Source organism: Cherax quadricarinatus, chromosome 81 (genome assembly GCF_038502225.1).
Source record: "Cherax quadricarinatus isolate ZL_2023a chromosome 81, ASM3850222v1, whole genome shotgun sequence".
In the NCBI taxonomy this organism is placed as follows: Eukaryota; Metazoa; Arthropoda; class Malacostraca; order Decapoda; family Parastacidae; genus Cherax; species Cherax quadricarinatus.
In genome coordinates this window covers 10,091,123-10,108,621 of record NC_091372.1, presented here as the reverse complement: position 1 = coordinate 10,108,621, position 17,499 = coordinate 10,091,123, and the positions used below count along the sequence as shown (strand labels likewise).

The window sequence follows — 17,499 nt, the reverse complement described above, 5'->3', positions numbered from 1 at the left end:
CAACAGATCTGGCGAATCTTTCAAGGAGACGAGACGTCGATTAATTGGTGAGTTATTTATGGGGAAGGCTAAACCCGTGGGATCACAGCGCCTGTGGGAATTCTGGGGGGCGGGGGAAATCAGGTTTGATTCTTGGAAAGGGAGATCAAGTCCAGTTCCTTGGGTCAGGAACCTCTCACCGGCATCAAGGGACCTCCTTTCTTGTGTGAATGAGTTGGAGAGCCTTTGGTTTATTTGTTTATATGAAGTGGTAAACCCGTGTGGGTTGTTCAGTGCTAAGAGTGGCGGTCCTTCGTCCATTAAGAGGGGAAAAATGAAGCACCACTCCAGTTACCTCCATGGAATGGAACCCCTCAATGGAGGTACCTTGATGGAACCCCTCAATGGAGGTTCCTTGATGGAACCCCTCAATGGAGGTACCTTGATGGCGGTGAGGAGCTCTTGATCACATTGATTTAGGTACAACTGCACATAAATACAATTAAACAGGTTTTGCTTAATTATATTTGTGTTATATTGTAACTTGTGTAAATTACCTACTTGTGCTTCCTGTTGGTAACAGTATGATTTCTTCTGTTGAGCCAACAGGTGGTTGTACGTCGCCTCGTTCAGTTGATATACAGCTTAATTGAATTGAATTTTTAAACGGGTGGAATGGTAAAAAACCATACTATGGGTGGGGTTAGAACCCGCAATCAGAGAGAAAACTCCAGACCGTCGCGTTAGCCACTGGACGGTCTGGAGTTTTGTGACTGATCGCGGGTTCTAACCCCACCCGTGGTTTGGTTTGTTTGCAATCGTGTCCTTACGATTTCGTGAATCAGGTTAGGTTAGGTAAGGTTCATCAGGAAACAGGACAAGCGTCTCCTGACGCGGGTCTGGGTCATAGGATGACCCGCCTTTGGAGCTTTTGGTCATCTGACCGAGGCCTTCCGCTGGCTTACCGGTCCACCCTTTGAAAAATTATGGTAATTTATAACCATTTAGTTCTGTACTGTATTACTGTATTCCGTGAGTCATGTAGCGGTAAACTCGGATGTTAGATGAACCTGTTACTTGCTAAGGCAGGTGTGACCATATAATTAGGTCTCCCTAGAGACCTCACAAGCCCATCCGAACTGCATCACATTCCTCAGCTTGAGAATATAATTTAAGTAAAACTATTGATTCTTTACGTAGTATAATTCATTAATTTGTTCCGAATATAATCCTTTATGATTATGCATAAACAGGTCAACTATATTATTAAGTCCCGTGTCTGGAGACACCTGTCCGGTTCCCTAAAATATATTATAACAAGCCTCTACGATTATTCAGTATTTCCAATTTTAGGCTGCTTTGGGTTAGATTAATGTGCCCTAGTTTATACCAACAGCAGAATATACCCTAGTTTATACCAACAGCAGAATATACCCTAGTTTATACCAACAGAGAATATACCCTAGTTTATACCAACAGAGAATATACCCTAGTTTACACCAACAGAGAATATACCCTAGTTTATACCAACAGAGAATATACCCTAGTTTATACCAACAGAGAATATACCCTAGTTTATACCAACAGAGAATATACCCTAGTTTATACCAACAGCAGAATATACCCTAGTTTATACCAACAGAGAATATGCCCTAGTTCATACCACAAAATTTGATTAACACAAGCCTATCCGATGTTATCCTGACGCCAAATGACTTCGAACAGGCGATAAATGACATGCCCATGCACTCTGCCCCAGGGCCAGACTCATGGAACTCTGTGTTCATCAAGAACTGCAAGAAGCCCCTATCACGAGCCTTTTCCATCCTATGGAGAGGGAGCATGGACACGGGGGTCGTCCCTCAGTTACTAAAAACAACAGACATAGCCCCACTCCACAAAGGGGGCAGTAAAGCAACAGCAAAGAACTACAGACCAATAGCACTAACATCCCATATCATAAAAATCTTTGAAAGGGTCCTAAGAAGCAAGATCACCACCCATCTAGAAACCCATCAGTTACACAACCCAGGGCAACATGGGTTTAGAACAGGTCGCTCCTGTCTGTCTCAACTACTGGATCACTACGACAAGGTCCTAAATGCACTAGAAGACAAAAAGAATGCAGATGTAATATATACAGACTTTGCAAAAGCCTTCGACAAGTGTGACCATGGCGTAATAGCGCACAAAATGCGCGCTAAAGGAATAACAGGAAAAGTCGGTCGATGGATCTATAATTTCCTCACTAACAGAACACAGAGAGTAGTCGTCAACAGAGTAAAGTCCGAGGCAGCTACGGTGAAAAGCTCTGTTCCACAAGGCACAGTACTAGCTCCCATCTTGTTCCTCATCCTCATATCCGACATAGACAAGGATGTCAGCCACAGCACCGTGTCTTCCTTTGCGGATGACACCCGAATCTGCATGACAGTGTCTTCCATTGCAGACACTGCAAGGCTCCAGGCGGACATCAACCAAATCTTTCAGTGGGCTGCAGAAAACAATATGAAGTTCAACGATGAGAAATTTCAATTACTCAGATATGGTAAACATGAGGAAATTAAATCTTCATCAGAGTACAAAACAAATTCTGGCCACAAAATAGAGCGAAACACCAACGTCAAAGACCTGGGAGTGATTATGTCGGAGGATCTCACCTTCAAGGACCATAACATTGTATCAATCGCATCTGCTAGAAAAATGACAGGATGGATAATGAGAACCTTCAAAACTAGGGAGGCCAAGCCCATGATGACACTCTTCAGGTCACTTGTTCTATCTAGGCTGGAATATTGCTGCACTCTAACAGCACCTTTCAAGGCAGGTGAAATTGCCGACCTAGAAAATGTACAGAGAACTTTCACGGCGCGCATAACGGAGATAAAACACCTCAATTACTGGGAGCGCTTGAGGTTTCTAAACCTGTATTCCCTGGAACGCAGGAGGGAGAGATACAAGATTATATACACCTGGAAAATCCTAGAGGGACTAGTACCGAACTTGCACACGAAAATCACTCACTACGAAAGCAAAAGACTTGGCAGACGATGCACCATCCCCCCAATGAAAAGCAGGGGTGTCACTAGCACGTTAAGAGACCATACAATAAGTGTCAGGGGCCCGAGACTGTTCAACTGCCTCCCAGCACACATAAGGGGGATTACCAACAGACCCCTGGCAGTCTTCAAGCTGGCACTGGACAAGCACCTAAAGTCGGTTCCTGATCAGCCGGGCTGTGGCTCGTACGTTGGTTTGCGTGCAGCCAGCAGCAACAGCCTGGTTAATCAGGCGCTGATCCACCAGGAGGCCTGGTCACAGACCGGGCCGCGGGGGCGTTGACCCCCGAAACTCTCTCCAGGTAAATTCCAGGTAAACAGCAGAAATATATCCTAGTTTATACCAACAGCAGAAATATATCTTAGTTTATATCAACAGAGAATATACCCTAGTTTATACCAACAGAGAATATACCCTAGTTTATACCAACAGCAGAAATATATCCTAGTTTATACCAACAGCAGAAATATATCCTAGTTTATACCAACAGAGAATATACCCTAGTTTATACCAACAGCAGAAATATATCCTAGTTTATACCAACAGCAGAAATATATCCTAGTTTATACCAACAGAGAATATACCCTAGTTTATACCAACAGCAGAATATACCCTAGTTTATACCAACAGAGAATATATCCTAGTTTATACTCACAGAACAATATAAACGGGCAACTTCAGGCAGTAGAAGACACACTGTAGTTCCTTAGTGTTGGTGCCACCACTAGTATGAGCCGAAGATATTTTAAAAGTGTTTATTCATCAACAGAGGACTACATCAGCTTGGAGCACGACCTGCAGCTGATCCGCAGACTCTTGGGTCTCACTCCCAACACAGACACAATCGGACATTCCAGTTTTGGCTTGTGGGATGTGCCTGGCTCTGAGAAGCGTACTGAAGATGAGGATCACCCAGCATTTGGCTTCGGTTTTAACCCACCAATATTTCCTAACTTCCCAGGCCTGCCGGTAGGTAATATGAGTAGTACACTAAATATTTAACACTAAATATTAACCGAGAGGTACTATAGTAAATGGGAAGTGTACATACTGTTGTAAAAAAAAGTGCTTCCTGTAAAGTATTACAGGAAGCACTTTTTTTGTTACATCAGTATGTACACTTCTCATTTATTATAGTACCTCTCGGTTAATATTTTTTCTCTGCGTTCATACAAGAATGTAACAGATCATCAACAGGACCCGTGACAGGAAACACTTATCCTGTTTCCTGACGAATGGAAAAAAACACTAAATGGTTTTATTCAGTTTATCATGGATACTATTAGAAAACGATCTTGTTTTTTTTAATTTGGATGTAAATTCTTCCACCTGTAGGCTAGTGGCTGGTTGACTAGTTAGGGATCATCTGCGTAAGACCCGTGTCAGGAGACACTTGTCTTGTTTCCTGACGAACAAAACACCACCACATTAATTCACTACCTCACTGTGCCTCCCCATAACAAGAAACTCTTAAGGCCCCCTGTAGGTATCTTCTAAGGATACGCTACCATGTAGTGATCATGTTTTTTAAGGTGTGTTGCGTCTAACTGGGGTACAGCAAGGATGCATAATCTGAGACTTATTAAGATCCGTGTCAGGACACACTGTGTTACGTCCTAACTAATAAACATTACAGTCTTTTAATATTCCTCAGGACCATGTTTTAAGGCTGGGATCAGCGCCCCCCACCGCCCGGCCCACAACCAGGCGTTCAAATCCAAACCATTCCATGAGTTAACTAAATGTTTGATGTTGTCGGCAGATTGAACCCAGCTTAACCAAGGTGGATGACCTTCCAGACAACTATGACAACTCTACCCACGAGATACATGTTGTGAATGGCTCCCGCGTCGAGGTCAACACCACCACTAACAAGGAGTCTGGAGACGGCTTCCAGTCTTTCTACCATGACGAGGTTGGTCACGCTAACCTGGATTATTCTTATTAGGTATCCCTTGAGGGATTAACTTTAAAAGGTCGCCTGATTTTTCTTTTAATTTCTTCACTCGTAACCCGAGACCGCCTCATCCAATCATATGGTAACCAGCACCAAATTCTTGGAACAATTGGAATGTCTCACGAAATCGTAATGACACGATTGCAAACGCGACGGTCTGGAGTTTTGAGACTCTCTGACCGCGGCTTCTAACCCCACCCGTAGTATGTACACGTCTATATGACATGCAAGAATGGTTGAGAGAACTTCCAAAATCCTCAGTGGCATTGCCTCAGACTCAAAAAAAAAAAAAATTGCCAAGAAATTCGACGATGGTAGAGAGCGAAATTCAGATGAGTCGGAGCAGATTTGACCATTATATGAGCACATTAGTGTGATATTTTCATTCTAGTTAATATTTTTCAGTTTACCTCTTCTGAACGACTTCGGTATTTAATATTTGATGCATTTTAGAGGCAGGATAGAATCTATTAAGTTGAGTTTGCTAGCAGATAAATTTGTTGATGCAGCAAAATAGCACAAAAAATCTTTGGGATCCATGCCATAAGTGAAGAATAACTCATTTAATCGGCTTCAAATTTTCAACACTAATGCCTACGAATAAAAAGCCGAAACAGCTTCGTAATTCGTCGAAAATATTAGTTTCATACATTATACTGTAGTCACATGTAATGAGATGTACAGTAATAAAATACACTACAAATAGCTGAAAAAATGTCCTGTAAAAATATGCCCCTACCTTAAAAGTTAGGTAAAGTTTATCAGGAAACAGGATAAGTATTTCCCGACTGGGATCTTAATCGTATGGCGCCGTGCCACTGGAGCTTCTGGTCATCTGACCGAGGCCTTCCACTTGCTTACTCGTCCACCCCGTTAAAATTATGATTATGATTAAAACCATTAGTAGTACGTCCTCCTACCTTAAATTTTTGGTAATACTTATTGATCCTAAAATGTGTTGTTGTGATCCATGTTGAGGATCATGTAGCTCTAGTTTGAACTACGAGGCGCGGGTCTTGTTTATACTTTTTCTTGAAGATTAAGACACTTATGCAACATATGGGAATCTTTATTGAGGAAACGTTTCGTTATACAGTGGCTTCATCAGTCCAATACAAAGCAGAAAGGTGTAAAGAGAGGAGGAGTTTGAGGTAATCAGTCCTTCAGCCTGGAGTCAATGTGTTCAGTCCATCAGTCTTGTAGAATGTACAGCATAGGGCCGTAGACGTGGCTTATATACTGTAGTCAGGTGAGGCGAAGCAGGCGGAGGCGGGGTCATAGTGGTACCATCTACTAGTCGAAGTAGGTCTTCGTCCAAAGGTTAGACAAGGTTGAAGAATTCTTTGTATCAAGATCCCATGATGATGCACATCCAGCATCACTAATATGCCTCTTGGTTGCCATGGTTATTATCCCAACACCAGATGTTATAATTAAAATATTAAAAATTGTGGTAAACAGAGAGAGACATTTTTCTGTACCACATTAAAAAAAATAAAAATAAATAAATATTATCTTCAACAACGTCAGATATTAAAAAAAATTTTTTTGGACCCTTCTTTTTGGACCCTTGGTTAATATCCAGAGAAAGATGGGTTGATGGAAAGATACAAAATTGACTGAATACAAAGATTAAGGTGTGGGTGGCATCCTGGGGGACAAGACTGAATCACCAACATGACTTTCTTGGGTTATTCCGGGTGGCTAACCCTCCGGGGTTAAAAATCCCAACAAAATCTTGTCTCCAGAACACGACCACTGGCAGTGTGGGTGGTTCTCTACACAAAAAGGTGAGAGTAAGGCCTTTTCCTAAAGACAAAGGCCTTGGGTGTAGGGGAAATATCCTGCTGTGTCTTCAGAAAAAAAAATTGGGATGGAATCAAAGTTTATTTTATTCCAAATATATGATATGTTGAAGCGGCCATTGTCCTGTGCAGTTCTGATCAGGGTACACTCTTTCAGTCTTTCCTCATCGAAAACGTTCTATCCGGATATCTGCTGAGCCTGTGGTATGTAAGATTATTTAGGTATAGGCTGGCTGGGTCACCATCTGGAAAAGACCCGGGCCGGGACAGTACAGGCGAATCTAGAAATAGAAATAGGTTTAGGTACACATCAGTACAATTATCGTGCCTAGTAGTGTGTGTAAATTACCTGCGATTATCCAAAAAAGTCAGTGAATTATTTATTTTGTGTTGTATCATCTAATGTGAAGCTATTGAAGCTTAAGCTTGAGGGTCCCTAATCCCGGAGGGGCCCCAGAAGCTTGAGGGTCCCTAATCCCGGAAAGGCCCCAGAAGCTTGAGGGCCCCTAATCCCGGAGGGGCCCCAGAAGCTTGAGGGCCCCTAATCCCAGAGGGGCCCCAGAAGCTTGAGGGTCCCTAATCCCGGAGGGGCCCCAGAAGCTTGAGGGTCCCTAATCCCGGAGGGGCCCCAGAAGCTTGAGGGTCCCTAATCCCGGAGGGGCCCCAGAAGCTTGAGGGTCCCTAATCCCGGAGGGGCCCCAGAAGCTTGAGGGTCCCTAATCCCGGAGGGGCCCCAGAAGCTTGAGGGCCCCTAATCCCGGAGAGGCCCCAGATGCTTGAGGGTCCCTAATCCCGGAGGGGCCCCAGAAGCTTGAGGGTCCCTAATCCCGGAGAGGCCCCAGAAGCGACTATAGTCCACAATGCTTAAAAATTTTGGGTTTACTGTATGAAAAGGGTTTTTTAAAAAAAAATAATAATAATGTAGTGTAATTCAATGCAAAATAATAGAATAGAATAAAAAGGTTAATAAAACATCACGTAGCCGCTGCTGGTTGCGAAAAGCCCCCATAACAGTTCAAGCTTCAGGGCTCCAAAAATGTTGGTCCCCCACTGATCTTATCTCCTCTGAATGGCCTGACTTTCTCAGTTTTTTTTCTCACTCCAAGTCTGATAATGCTCTGGGATGGAATATAGTTGTAATAACCACACTTTTTAACGGGTGCAGCGCTAAGCCTGCGGAAGGCATCGGTCAGATAACCAAAAGCTCCAGTGGCGGGTCATCAGCACTTGTCCTGTTTCCTGATAAACCTTACTTAACCTAACCTAACCTAACCTAACCTAACCTAACCTAACCTAACCTAACCTAACCTCACCTTACCTAACCTAACCTAACCTAACCTAACCTAACCTACCCTAACCTAACCTAACCTAACCTTACCTAACCTAACCTAACCTAACCTAACCTAACCTAACCTAACCTTACCTAACCTAACCTAACCTAACCTAACCTAACCTTATCTTATCTTACCTTACGTAACCTCACCTAACCTAACCTAGCCTAACCTAACCTAATCTAACCTAACCTTACCTAACCTAACCTAACCTAACCTAACCTAACCTAACTTAACCTAATCTAACCTAACCTAACCTAACCTAACCTAACCTAACCTAACCTTACCTAACCTAACCTAACCTAACCTAACCTAACCTAACCTAAATTAACCACTAGGATGGACCAAAACATTGTCCAATCTATGAGTTTTGTTGTAAATCTTATTCTGTTTAACCCCTCAAGGAAGGTTCCTTGATGTTGGTGAGGGGCTCTTGATTTAGGGAATTGGATCTGTGCTCCAGTTCCCCGAATTAAGCCTTCCACATCCCCCCCCCCAGGCGCTGTATAATCCTTCGGGTTTAGCGCTTCCCCCTTGATTATAATAATAATAATTATTCTGTTTAAATTTGTATACTTTACATATGGTATGCAAACTGTCATAAATTTTTGTTTCATATATATTTCGAGTTAATTATTTATTATTATTATTATTATTTTTGTAATTGCGGCCATAATATTATGACAGCGAACACCTTGGACGACCAATTTTCGCGTATTATTTTGGCTGTGAACTCTTCCAGCGCACGTTGTTAGATCCTTAAAATGACGTTTCTATATCAGTTTTGAAGCCACTAGCATACCTAGGCATGCTAGTGGCTTTCTTTGTAATTAATATTTTGTAATATTTAAACCACACATTGTAAGCTTCGCAAGAAAATAAATATATATGATCATTTACATTGCAGGTAATAGCCATACGTCCCGTAGATGACAAGGACAACACTACGGGTACACAGGTAAGTTGTGGACCCATTATGTACCTCTGTAATTTTTCGACTACCGCCCACAGGATGGGTATGGGGTACATAACAAATATATTAAACAAACTAAATAAAATCCTTATGACGGCGTTACGGTCAAGCCACAACGGTGGTCCAGAATGAACTGAAACATCATTAGGAGTCTCATCTAGGTATGTTCTAGGGAGTTGTTCTAGCCACGATATTTTGATATTTTCTTGTTTAACGAACACTTAAAGGAGAGAGAAAAACTACACTTAGAGGTATACATGGAGAGGGTTACGGGGGTCAGCGCCCCCGCGGCCCGGTCTGTGACTAGGCCTCCCCTCAAGGAAGGTTCCTTGATATTGGTGAGGGGCTCTTGATTTAGGGAATTAGATCTGTGCTCCAGTTCCCCGAATTAAGCCTGAATGCCTTCCACATCCCCCCCCAGGCGCTGTATAATCCTCCGGGTTTAGCGCTTCCCCCTTGATTATAATAATAATAATAATGTGACTAGGCCTCGTGGTGGATCAGGGTCTGATCAACCAGGCCGTTACTGCTGGCTGCACACAAACCGACGTACGAACCACAGTCCGACTGATCAGGTACTGACTTTAGGTTCCTGTCCAGCACCTTCTTGAAAGCATATCTTGGTTTATATACAGTACAAAAGCTGCAACATATCCCCACCCTTCCTTCAGAGTGCAGGCACTTTACTTCCCACCTCCAGGACTCAAGTCCGGCTAACCTGTTTCCCTGACTCCCTTTATAAATGTTACTCTTTATATGTAATAATCCTATTTATACCTGGATTATATTTTATACATAATATATTATTGGAGACACAAGGTTTCAGGTACGTCTTCCTACTTCTACTTACACTTAGGTCACAATACACATGTATGTACAAGCATATATATACACACCCATCTGGGTTTTCTTCTGTTTTCTTACTAGTTCTTGTTCTTGTTTATTTCCTCTTATCTCCATGGGGAAGTGGAACAGAATTCTTCCTCCGTAAGCCATGTGTGTCATAAGAGGCGACTAAAATGCCGGGAGCAAGGGGCTACTAACCCCTTCTCATGTATACATTACTAAATTTAAAAAGAGAAACTTTCGTTTTTCTTTTTAAGTTACCCTGCCTCGGTGGGATATGACCTGTAGTGTGTAGTATGTACAAATAACCCGCACATAGGAGGAGCTGACGATGACGTTTCGGTCCGATTTGGACCTTTACGAGTCTGACCGAAACGTCATTGTACTCTTCTCTCTCTTATGTGCGAGATATTTGAGTATTGTTTCAACCATGGTATTGTATCTTTGTTCTCAGTGTATAAATACCTAGAAATACTCTCGGTTTATGTCACATAAACTCTCGTTTTACATCAGCGTATAAATGCTGAGAGTTTCCTTTAATCCCCGTTTTAGGGAATAAAATATTTTTGTCTATTGGTAAAAAGGTTACGGAAGGCCTTAATGATCCTCTTGTAGTTAATAGGCTTTAAACCCCCTGAACATTTTTTGCATCTGAAAATATCAGGTAATAGATTGTGGAATGACTAAGACCCTTGTTGGGACTATACTGGCGAATGTTAGAAAATGTCAGAAAGCAGTTTTTGTTGATTCGCTGGTACTCTCCCGGTCCGAGTCTTTTCCAGATGGTGACCCGACCTTGGCTCCCTGTCTTGGGAGTGTCTGAGACCTATGTCTATCATGGGAGGAGGTACAAGTACCTTCTCATCTTCTAGGACCAACTGTACCCAGGCCTATTATTATTATAATCAAGGGGGAAGCGCTGAACCTGGAGGATTATACATCGCCGGGGGGGATGAGGAAGACATTCAGGCTTAATTCGGGGAACTGGAGCACAGATCCAATTCTCTAAATCAAGAACCCCTCACCAACATCAAGGAACCTTCCTTCAGGGGTCCCCAGGCCTAGCCCCATTCCCCGCCCTTATGGGGCTCGTAGGGAGAAGCCTCTGGTCTGCCACCTACTCCGCCCTAGGGGGGCTCGTGGGAATGACAGTCTTGTGAGCTGCAGGTGGTAGCAAGCTCTAGCTCTGGCACCTTCCCCGCCCGAGGAGGGCTCGTGGGAGTTGAGTCATAGAAAGCAGTTTGTATTCTAAGTCTTGTTCTCTCTCAATATATTTTGTTTTTATCAATTATGCTAGTATGGGCATACATGTCAGGGTAACTTTTGTCTGACTCTTTTGGGGTTATTGTAGGTAATTTACACATGTTACTATGTATTATAATTGTATTTATGTGGACCTATACCTAAGTAAATTTGCTTAATGTCAACAGATAGAGGAAAGGATTGGCGAGGAGGAGCCGGTGAAAGATGAACAGTTACCGCCGCTTCCCGAGGTGGAGAATGAAGCTGATAAATCAGGGAAGTCCTCGTCCACTCTTCCTGAGGTGGACCCCAAGGTAGAGGATGATACTGTAACAACTACTGAGGTCAGTAGCATCTCCCCTTAGCTCCTGCTCCACCTGCAGACCTTCCCTTAGCTGCTCCTCCACCCGCAGCCCACCACCTATTCCTCCTGCTACTGCTACTGTTGCTGCTACTGTTGCTGCTACTGTTGCTGCTACTGTTGCTGCTACTGCTGCTGTTACGTAGCCCCGGCGCATCAGTTCTCTACGTAACCAAAAACCTTGCCAATCAACACTTCCACGATTGTCATAGCTGTTACTTATTACCAACCCATTCATTACAAATGTTTTTTTTCTTTACTCCACGTAAACCCATCATCAAAAAAAAAAGAAATATGTAATCTACCATTATTTATAAATACATTCCAGCATAATGTCTGCAGTAAAAGCTTCATGTCTACAATTTGGTTGCAATAAAAAAAAAAAAAAACATCCTCACTAATATATGATATAGTGATAATATGGCTATAGTCATAACCATAATTTGTGAAGTGGTAAGCCAGTGGAAGGTCTCTATCAAATGACCAAAAGCTGCAGCTGTGGGTCATCATATGACTAAGACCCGCGTCAAGAGACACTTAATCGTGTTTACTGACGAACCTTAAACTTCACTAAGAAATGGTTATAATTATTACCATATTTTAAACGGGTGGACCGGTAAGCCAGTGGAAGGCCTCGGTCAGATGACCAAAAGCTCCAGCATGCAATATAACCGCAAACAGACAATGCGGAACAAGCCACATCGGGGATGGCTTGCTTTAAACTGTATATGTATTAAGGGATAATTCTTGAAGCCTATCGACCCTCAGTCGATAGGCTTCAAACCCCATTGACTAATTCTGTTGGCTGTGAATTATATCATGCAGATATGATGTATAATAAAGAATAAGAGAAGAAACACTTATTTCCCCTCGCTGAAGAATTCTAAGACAAACCCTAAACCCGCACGGGTCATACACGGGTCAAGTTCGATCCAAGTGAAGGATAATTTAAATTCTTTGGATCAAGAGCCCTTCACTGACAACACGGCATCCTTGAAGAGATAAGCTTATTGATCTTAATATAGACGTAGTCTCGATCCAAGGAGATGAGGATGCTGATGCTATTCTCTCTTTCCTGGACTCACACCTGAGTAACGTCTTAAGTAAATATACTTTGTTGGTTGACCACATTCACATGCATACAATAACACATTCAGGGGTTAACACATACAGGGGTTAACACATTCAGGGGTTAACACATACAGGGGTTAACACATACAGTGGTTAACACAGTCAGGGGTTAACACATTCAGGGGTTAACACATACAGGGGTTAACACATACAGTGGTTAACACATTCAGGGGTTAACACATACAGGGGTTAACACATACAGTGGTTAACACAGTCAGGGGTTAACACATTCAGGGGTTAACACATACAGGGGTTAACACATACAGTGGTTAACACAGTCAGGGGTTAACACATACAGGGGTTAACACATACAGTGGTTAACACAGTCAGGGGTTAACACATTCAGGGGTTAACACATACAGGGGTTAACACATACAGTGGTTAACACAGTCAGGGGTTAACACATACAGGGGTTAACACATACAGTGGTTAACACAGTCAGGGGTTAACACATTCAGGGGTTAACACATACAGGGGTTAACACATACAGTGGTTAACACAGTCAGGGGTTAACACATACAGGGGTTAACACATACAGTGGTTAACACAGTCAGGGGTTAACACATTCAGGGGTTAACACATACAGGGGTTAACACATACAGTGGTTAACACATTCAGGGGTTAACACATACAGGGGTTAACACATACAGTGGTTAACACAGTCAGGGGTTAACACATTCAGGGGTTAACACATACAGGGGTTAACACATACAGTGGTTAACACAGTCAGGGGTTAACACATACAGGGGTTAACACATACAGTGGTTAACACAGTCAGGGGTTAACACATTCAGGAGTTAACACATACAGGGGTTAACACATACAGTGGTTAACACAGTCAGGGGTTAACACATACAGGGGTTAACACATTCAGGGGCTAACACATTCAGGGGTTAACACATACAGTGGTTAACACATTCAGGAGTTAACACATTCAGGGGTTAACACATACAATGGTTAACACATTCAGGGGTTAACACATTCAGGGGTTAACACATTCAGGGGTTAACACATTCAGGGGTTAACACATTCAGGGGTTAACACATTCAGGGGTTAACACATACAGTGGTTAACACATTCAGGAGTTAACACATACAGGGGTTAACACATACAATGGTTAACACATTCAGGGGTTAACACATACAGTGGTTAACACATTCAGGAGTTAACACATTCAGGGGTTAACACATACAATGGTTAACACATTCAGGGGTTAACACATACAGTGGTTAACACAATCAGGAGTTAACACATTCAGGGGTTAACACATACAATGGTTAACACATTCAGGGGTTAACACATACAGTGGTTAACACATTCAGGGGTTAACACATTCAGGGGTTAACACATTCAGGGGTTAACACATTCAGGGGTTAACACATTCAGGGGTTAACACATACAGTGGTTAACACATTCAGGGGTTAACACATTCAGGGGTTAACACATACAATGGTTAACACATTCAGGGGTTAGCACATACAGTGGTTAACACATTCAGGGGTTAACACATTCAGGGGTTAACAAATTCAGGGGTTAACACTCTCAGGGGTTAACACATTCAGGGGTTAACACATTCAGGGGTTAAAGCATTCAGGGGTTAACACATTCAGGGGTTAACACATACAGTGGTTAACACATTCAGGGGTTAACACATTCAGGGGTTAACACATTCAGGGGTTAACACATTCAGGGGTTAACACATTCAAGGGTTAACACATACAGTGGTTAACACATTCAGGGGTTAACACATACAGTGGCTAATACATTCAGGAGTTAACACATACAGTGGTTAACAGTACAGGGGTTAACACATTCAGGGGTTAACACATTCAGAGGTTAACACATTCAGGGGTTAACACATTCAGTGGTTAACACATTCAGGGGTTAACACATTCAGGGGTTAACACATACAATGGTTAACACATTCATGGGTTAACACATGCAGGGGTTAACACTTACAGTGGTTAACACATTCAGGGGTTAACACATGCAGTGGTTAACACATGCAGGGGTTAACACATGCAGTGGTTAACACATGCAGGGGTTAACACATACAGGGGTTAACACATGCAGTGGTTAACACATACAGGGGTTAACACATACAGTGGTTAACACATGCAGTGGTTAACACATACAGGGGTTAACACATTCAGGGGTTAACACATGCAATGGTTAACACATGCAGTGGTTAACACATGCAGTGGTTAACCCATACAGGGGTTAACACATACAGGGGTTAACACATATAGGGGTTAACACATACAGTGGTTAACACATGCAGTGGTTAACACATACAGGGGTTAACACATTCAGGGGTTAACACATGCAAGGGTTAAGACATACAGGGGTTAACAGATACAGTGGTTAACACATACAGTGCTTAACACATATAGGGGTTAACACATGCAGTGGTTAAGACATACAGGGGTTAAGACATACAGGGGTTAAGACATACAGGGGTTAACACATACAGGGGTTAACACATACAGGGGTTAACACATTCAGGGGTTAACACATTCAGGGGTTACATTCAGGGGTTAGCACATACTGGGGTTAACACATGCAGTGGTTAACACATACAGGGGTTAACACATACTGGGGTTAACACATACAGGTTTTAACACATGCAGTGGTTAACACATACAAGGGTTAACACACAGGGGTTAAACATACAGGGGTTAACATACAGGGGTAACAATAACATACAGGTGTTACAGTAAGACATACAAGGTTTACAGTAACACATACAGGTGCTACAGTAACACATACAGGTGTTACAATAACACATACAGGTGTTACAATAACGTACAGGTGTTACAGTAACACATACAAGGGTTACAGTAACACATACAGGTGTTACAGTATCACATACAGGTGTTACAGTAACACATACAAGTGTTATAGTAACACATACAAGTGTTACAGTAACAAACAGGGGTAACAATAACAAATACAGGTGTTACACTAACATACAGGGGTAACAATAACAAATACAGGTGTTACAGTAACATACAGGGGTAGCAATAACAAATACAGGTGTTACAGTAACATACAGGGGTAACAATAACAAATACAGGTGTTACAGTAACATGCAGGAGTAACAATAACAAATACAGGTGTTACAGTAACATACAGGGGTAACAATAACAAATACAGGTGTTACAGTAACATGCAGGAGTAACAATAACAAATACAGGTGTTACAGTAACATACAGGGGTAACAATAACAAATACAGGTGTTACAGAAACATACAGGAGTAACAATAACAAATACAGGTGTTACAGTAACATACAGGAGTAACAATAACAAATACAGGTGTTACAGTAACATACAGGAGTAACAATAACAAATACAGGTGTTACAGTAACATACAGGGGTAACAATAACAAATACAGGTGTTACAGTAACATACAGGAGTAACAATAACAAATACAGGTGTTACAGTAACATACAGGGGTAACAATAACAAATACAGGTGTTACAGTAACATACAGGAGTAACAATAACAAATACAAGTGTTACAGTAACATACAGGAGTAACAATAACAAATACAGGTGTTACAGTAACATACAGGGGTAACAATAACAAATACAGGTGTTACAGTAACATACAGGAGTAACAATAACAAATACAGGTGTTACAGTAACATACAGGGGTAACAATAACAAATACAGGTGTTACAGAAACATACAGGGGTAACAATAACAAATACAGGTGTTACAGTAACATACAGGAGTAACAATAACAAATACAGGTGTTACAGTAACATACAGGAGTAACAATAACAAATACAGGTGTTACAGTAACATACAGGGGTAACAATAACAAATACAGGTGTTACAGTAACATACAGGAGTAACAATAACAAATACAGGTGTTACAGTAACATACAGGGGTAACAATAACAAATACAGGTGTTACAGTAACATACAGGAGTAACAATAACAAATACAGGTGTTACAGTAACATACAAGGGTAACAATAACAAATACAGGTGTTACAGTAACATACAGGGGTAACAATAACAAATACAGGTGTTACAGTAACACAGGAGTAACAATAACAAATACAGGTGTTACAGTAACATACAGGAGTAACAATAACAAATACAGGTGTTACAGTAACATACAGGGGTAACAATAACAAATACAGGTGTTACAGTAACATACAGGAGTAACAATAACAAATACAGGTGTTACAGTAACATACAAGGGTAACAATAACAAATACAGGTGTTACAGTAACATACAGGGGTAACAATAACAAATACAGGTGTTACAGTAACATACAGGGGTAACAATAACAAATACAGGTGTTACAGTAACATACAGGAGTAACAATAACAAATACAGGTGTTACAGTAACATACAGGAGTAACAATAACAAATACAGGAGTTACAGTAACATACAGGGGTAACAATAACAAATACAGGTGTTACAGTAACATACAGGAGTAACAATAACAATTACAGGTGTTACAGTAACATACAGGAGTAACAATAACAAATACAGGTGTTACAGTAACATACAGGGGTAACAATAACAAATACAGGAGTTACAGTAACATACAGGAGTAACAATAACAAATACAGGTGTTACAGTAACATACAGGAGTAACAATAACAAATACAGGTGTTACAGTAACATACAGGGGTAACAATAACAAATACAGGTGTTACAGTAACATACAGGAGTAACAATAACAAATACAGGTGTTACAGTAACATACAGGGGTAACAATAACAAATACAGGTGTTACAGAAACATACAGGGGTAACAATAACAAATACAGGTGTTACAGTAACATACAGG

General features: G+C 41.6%; 1 protein-coding gene across 1 annotated transcript in view; it reads left to right on the top strand.

Moving 5' to 3' along the window:
• Nucleotides 1-12,411, top strand: part of LOC128699834 (uncharacterized) — a 40,313-nt gene extending 27,902 nt beyond the window's left edge. Inside the window, exons 3-7 of the mRNA XM_053792611.2 lie at nucleotides 7-47; nucleotides 3,809-4,008; nucleotides 4,802-4,954; nucleotides 9,040-9,090; nucleotides 11,382-12,411. Coding sequence (XP_053648586.2) covers nucleotides 7-47; nucleotides 3,809-4,008; nucleotides 4,802-4,954; nucleotides 9,040-9,090; nucleotides 11,382-11,558 — 622 coding nt within the window. The 3' untranslated portion in view covers nucleotides 11,559-12,411. The remainder of the gene's footprint in view (nucleotides 1-6; nucleotides 48-3,808; nucleotides 4,009-4,801; nucleotides 4,955-9,039; nucleotides 9,091-11,381) is intronic.
• Nucleotides 12,412-17,499: the final 5,088 nt, after the last annotated feature.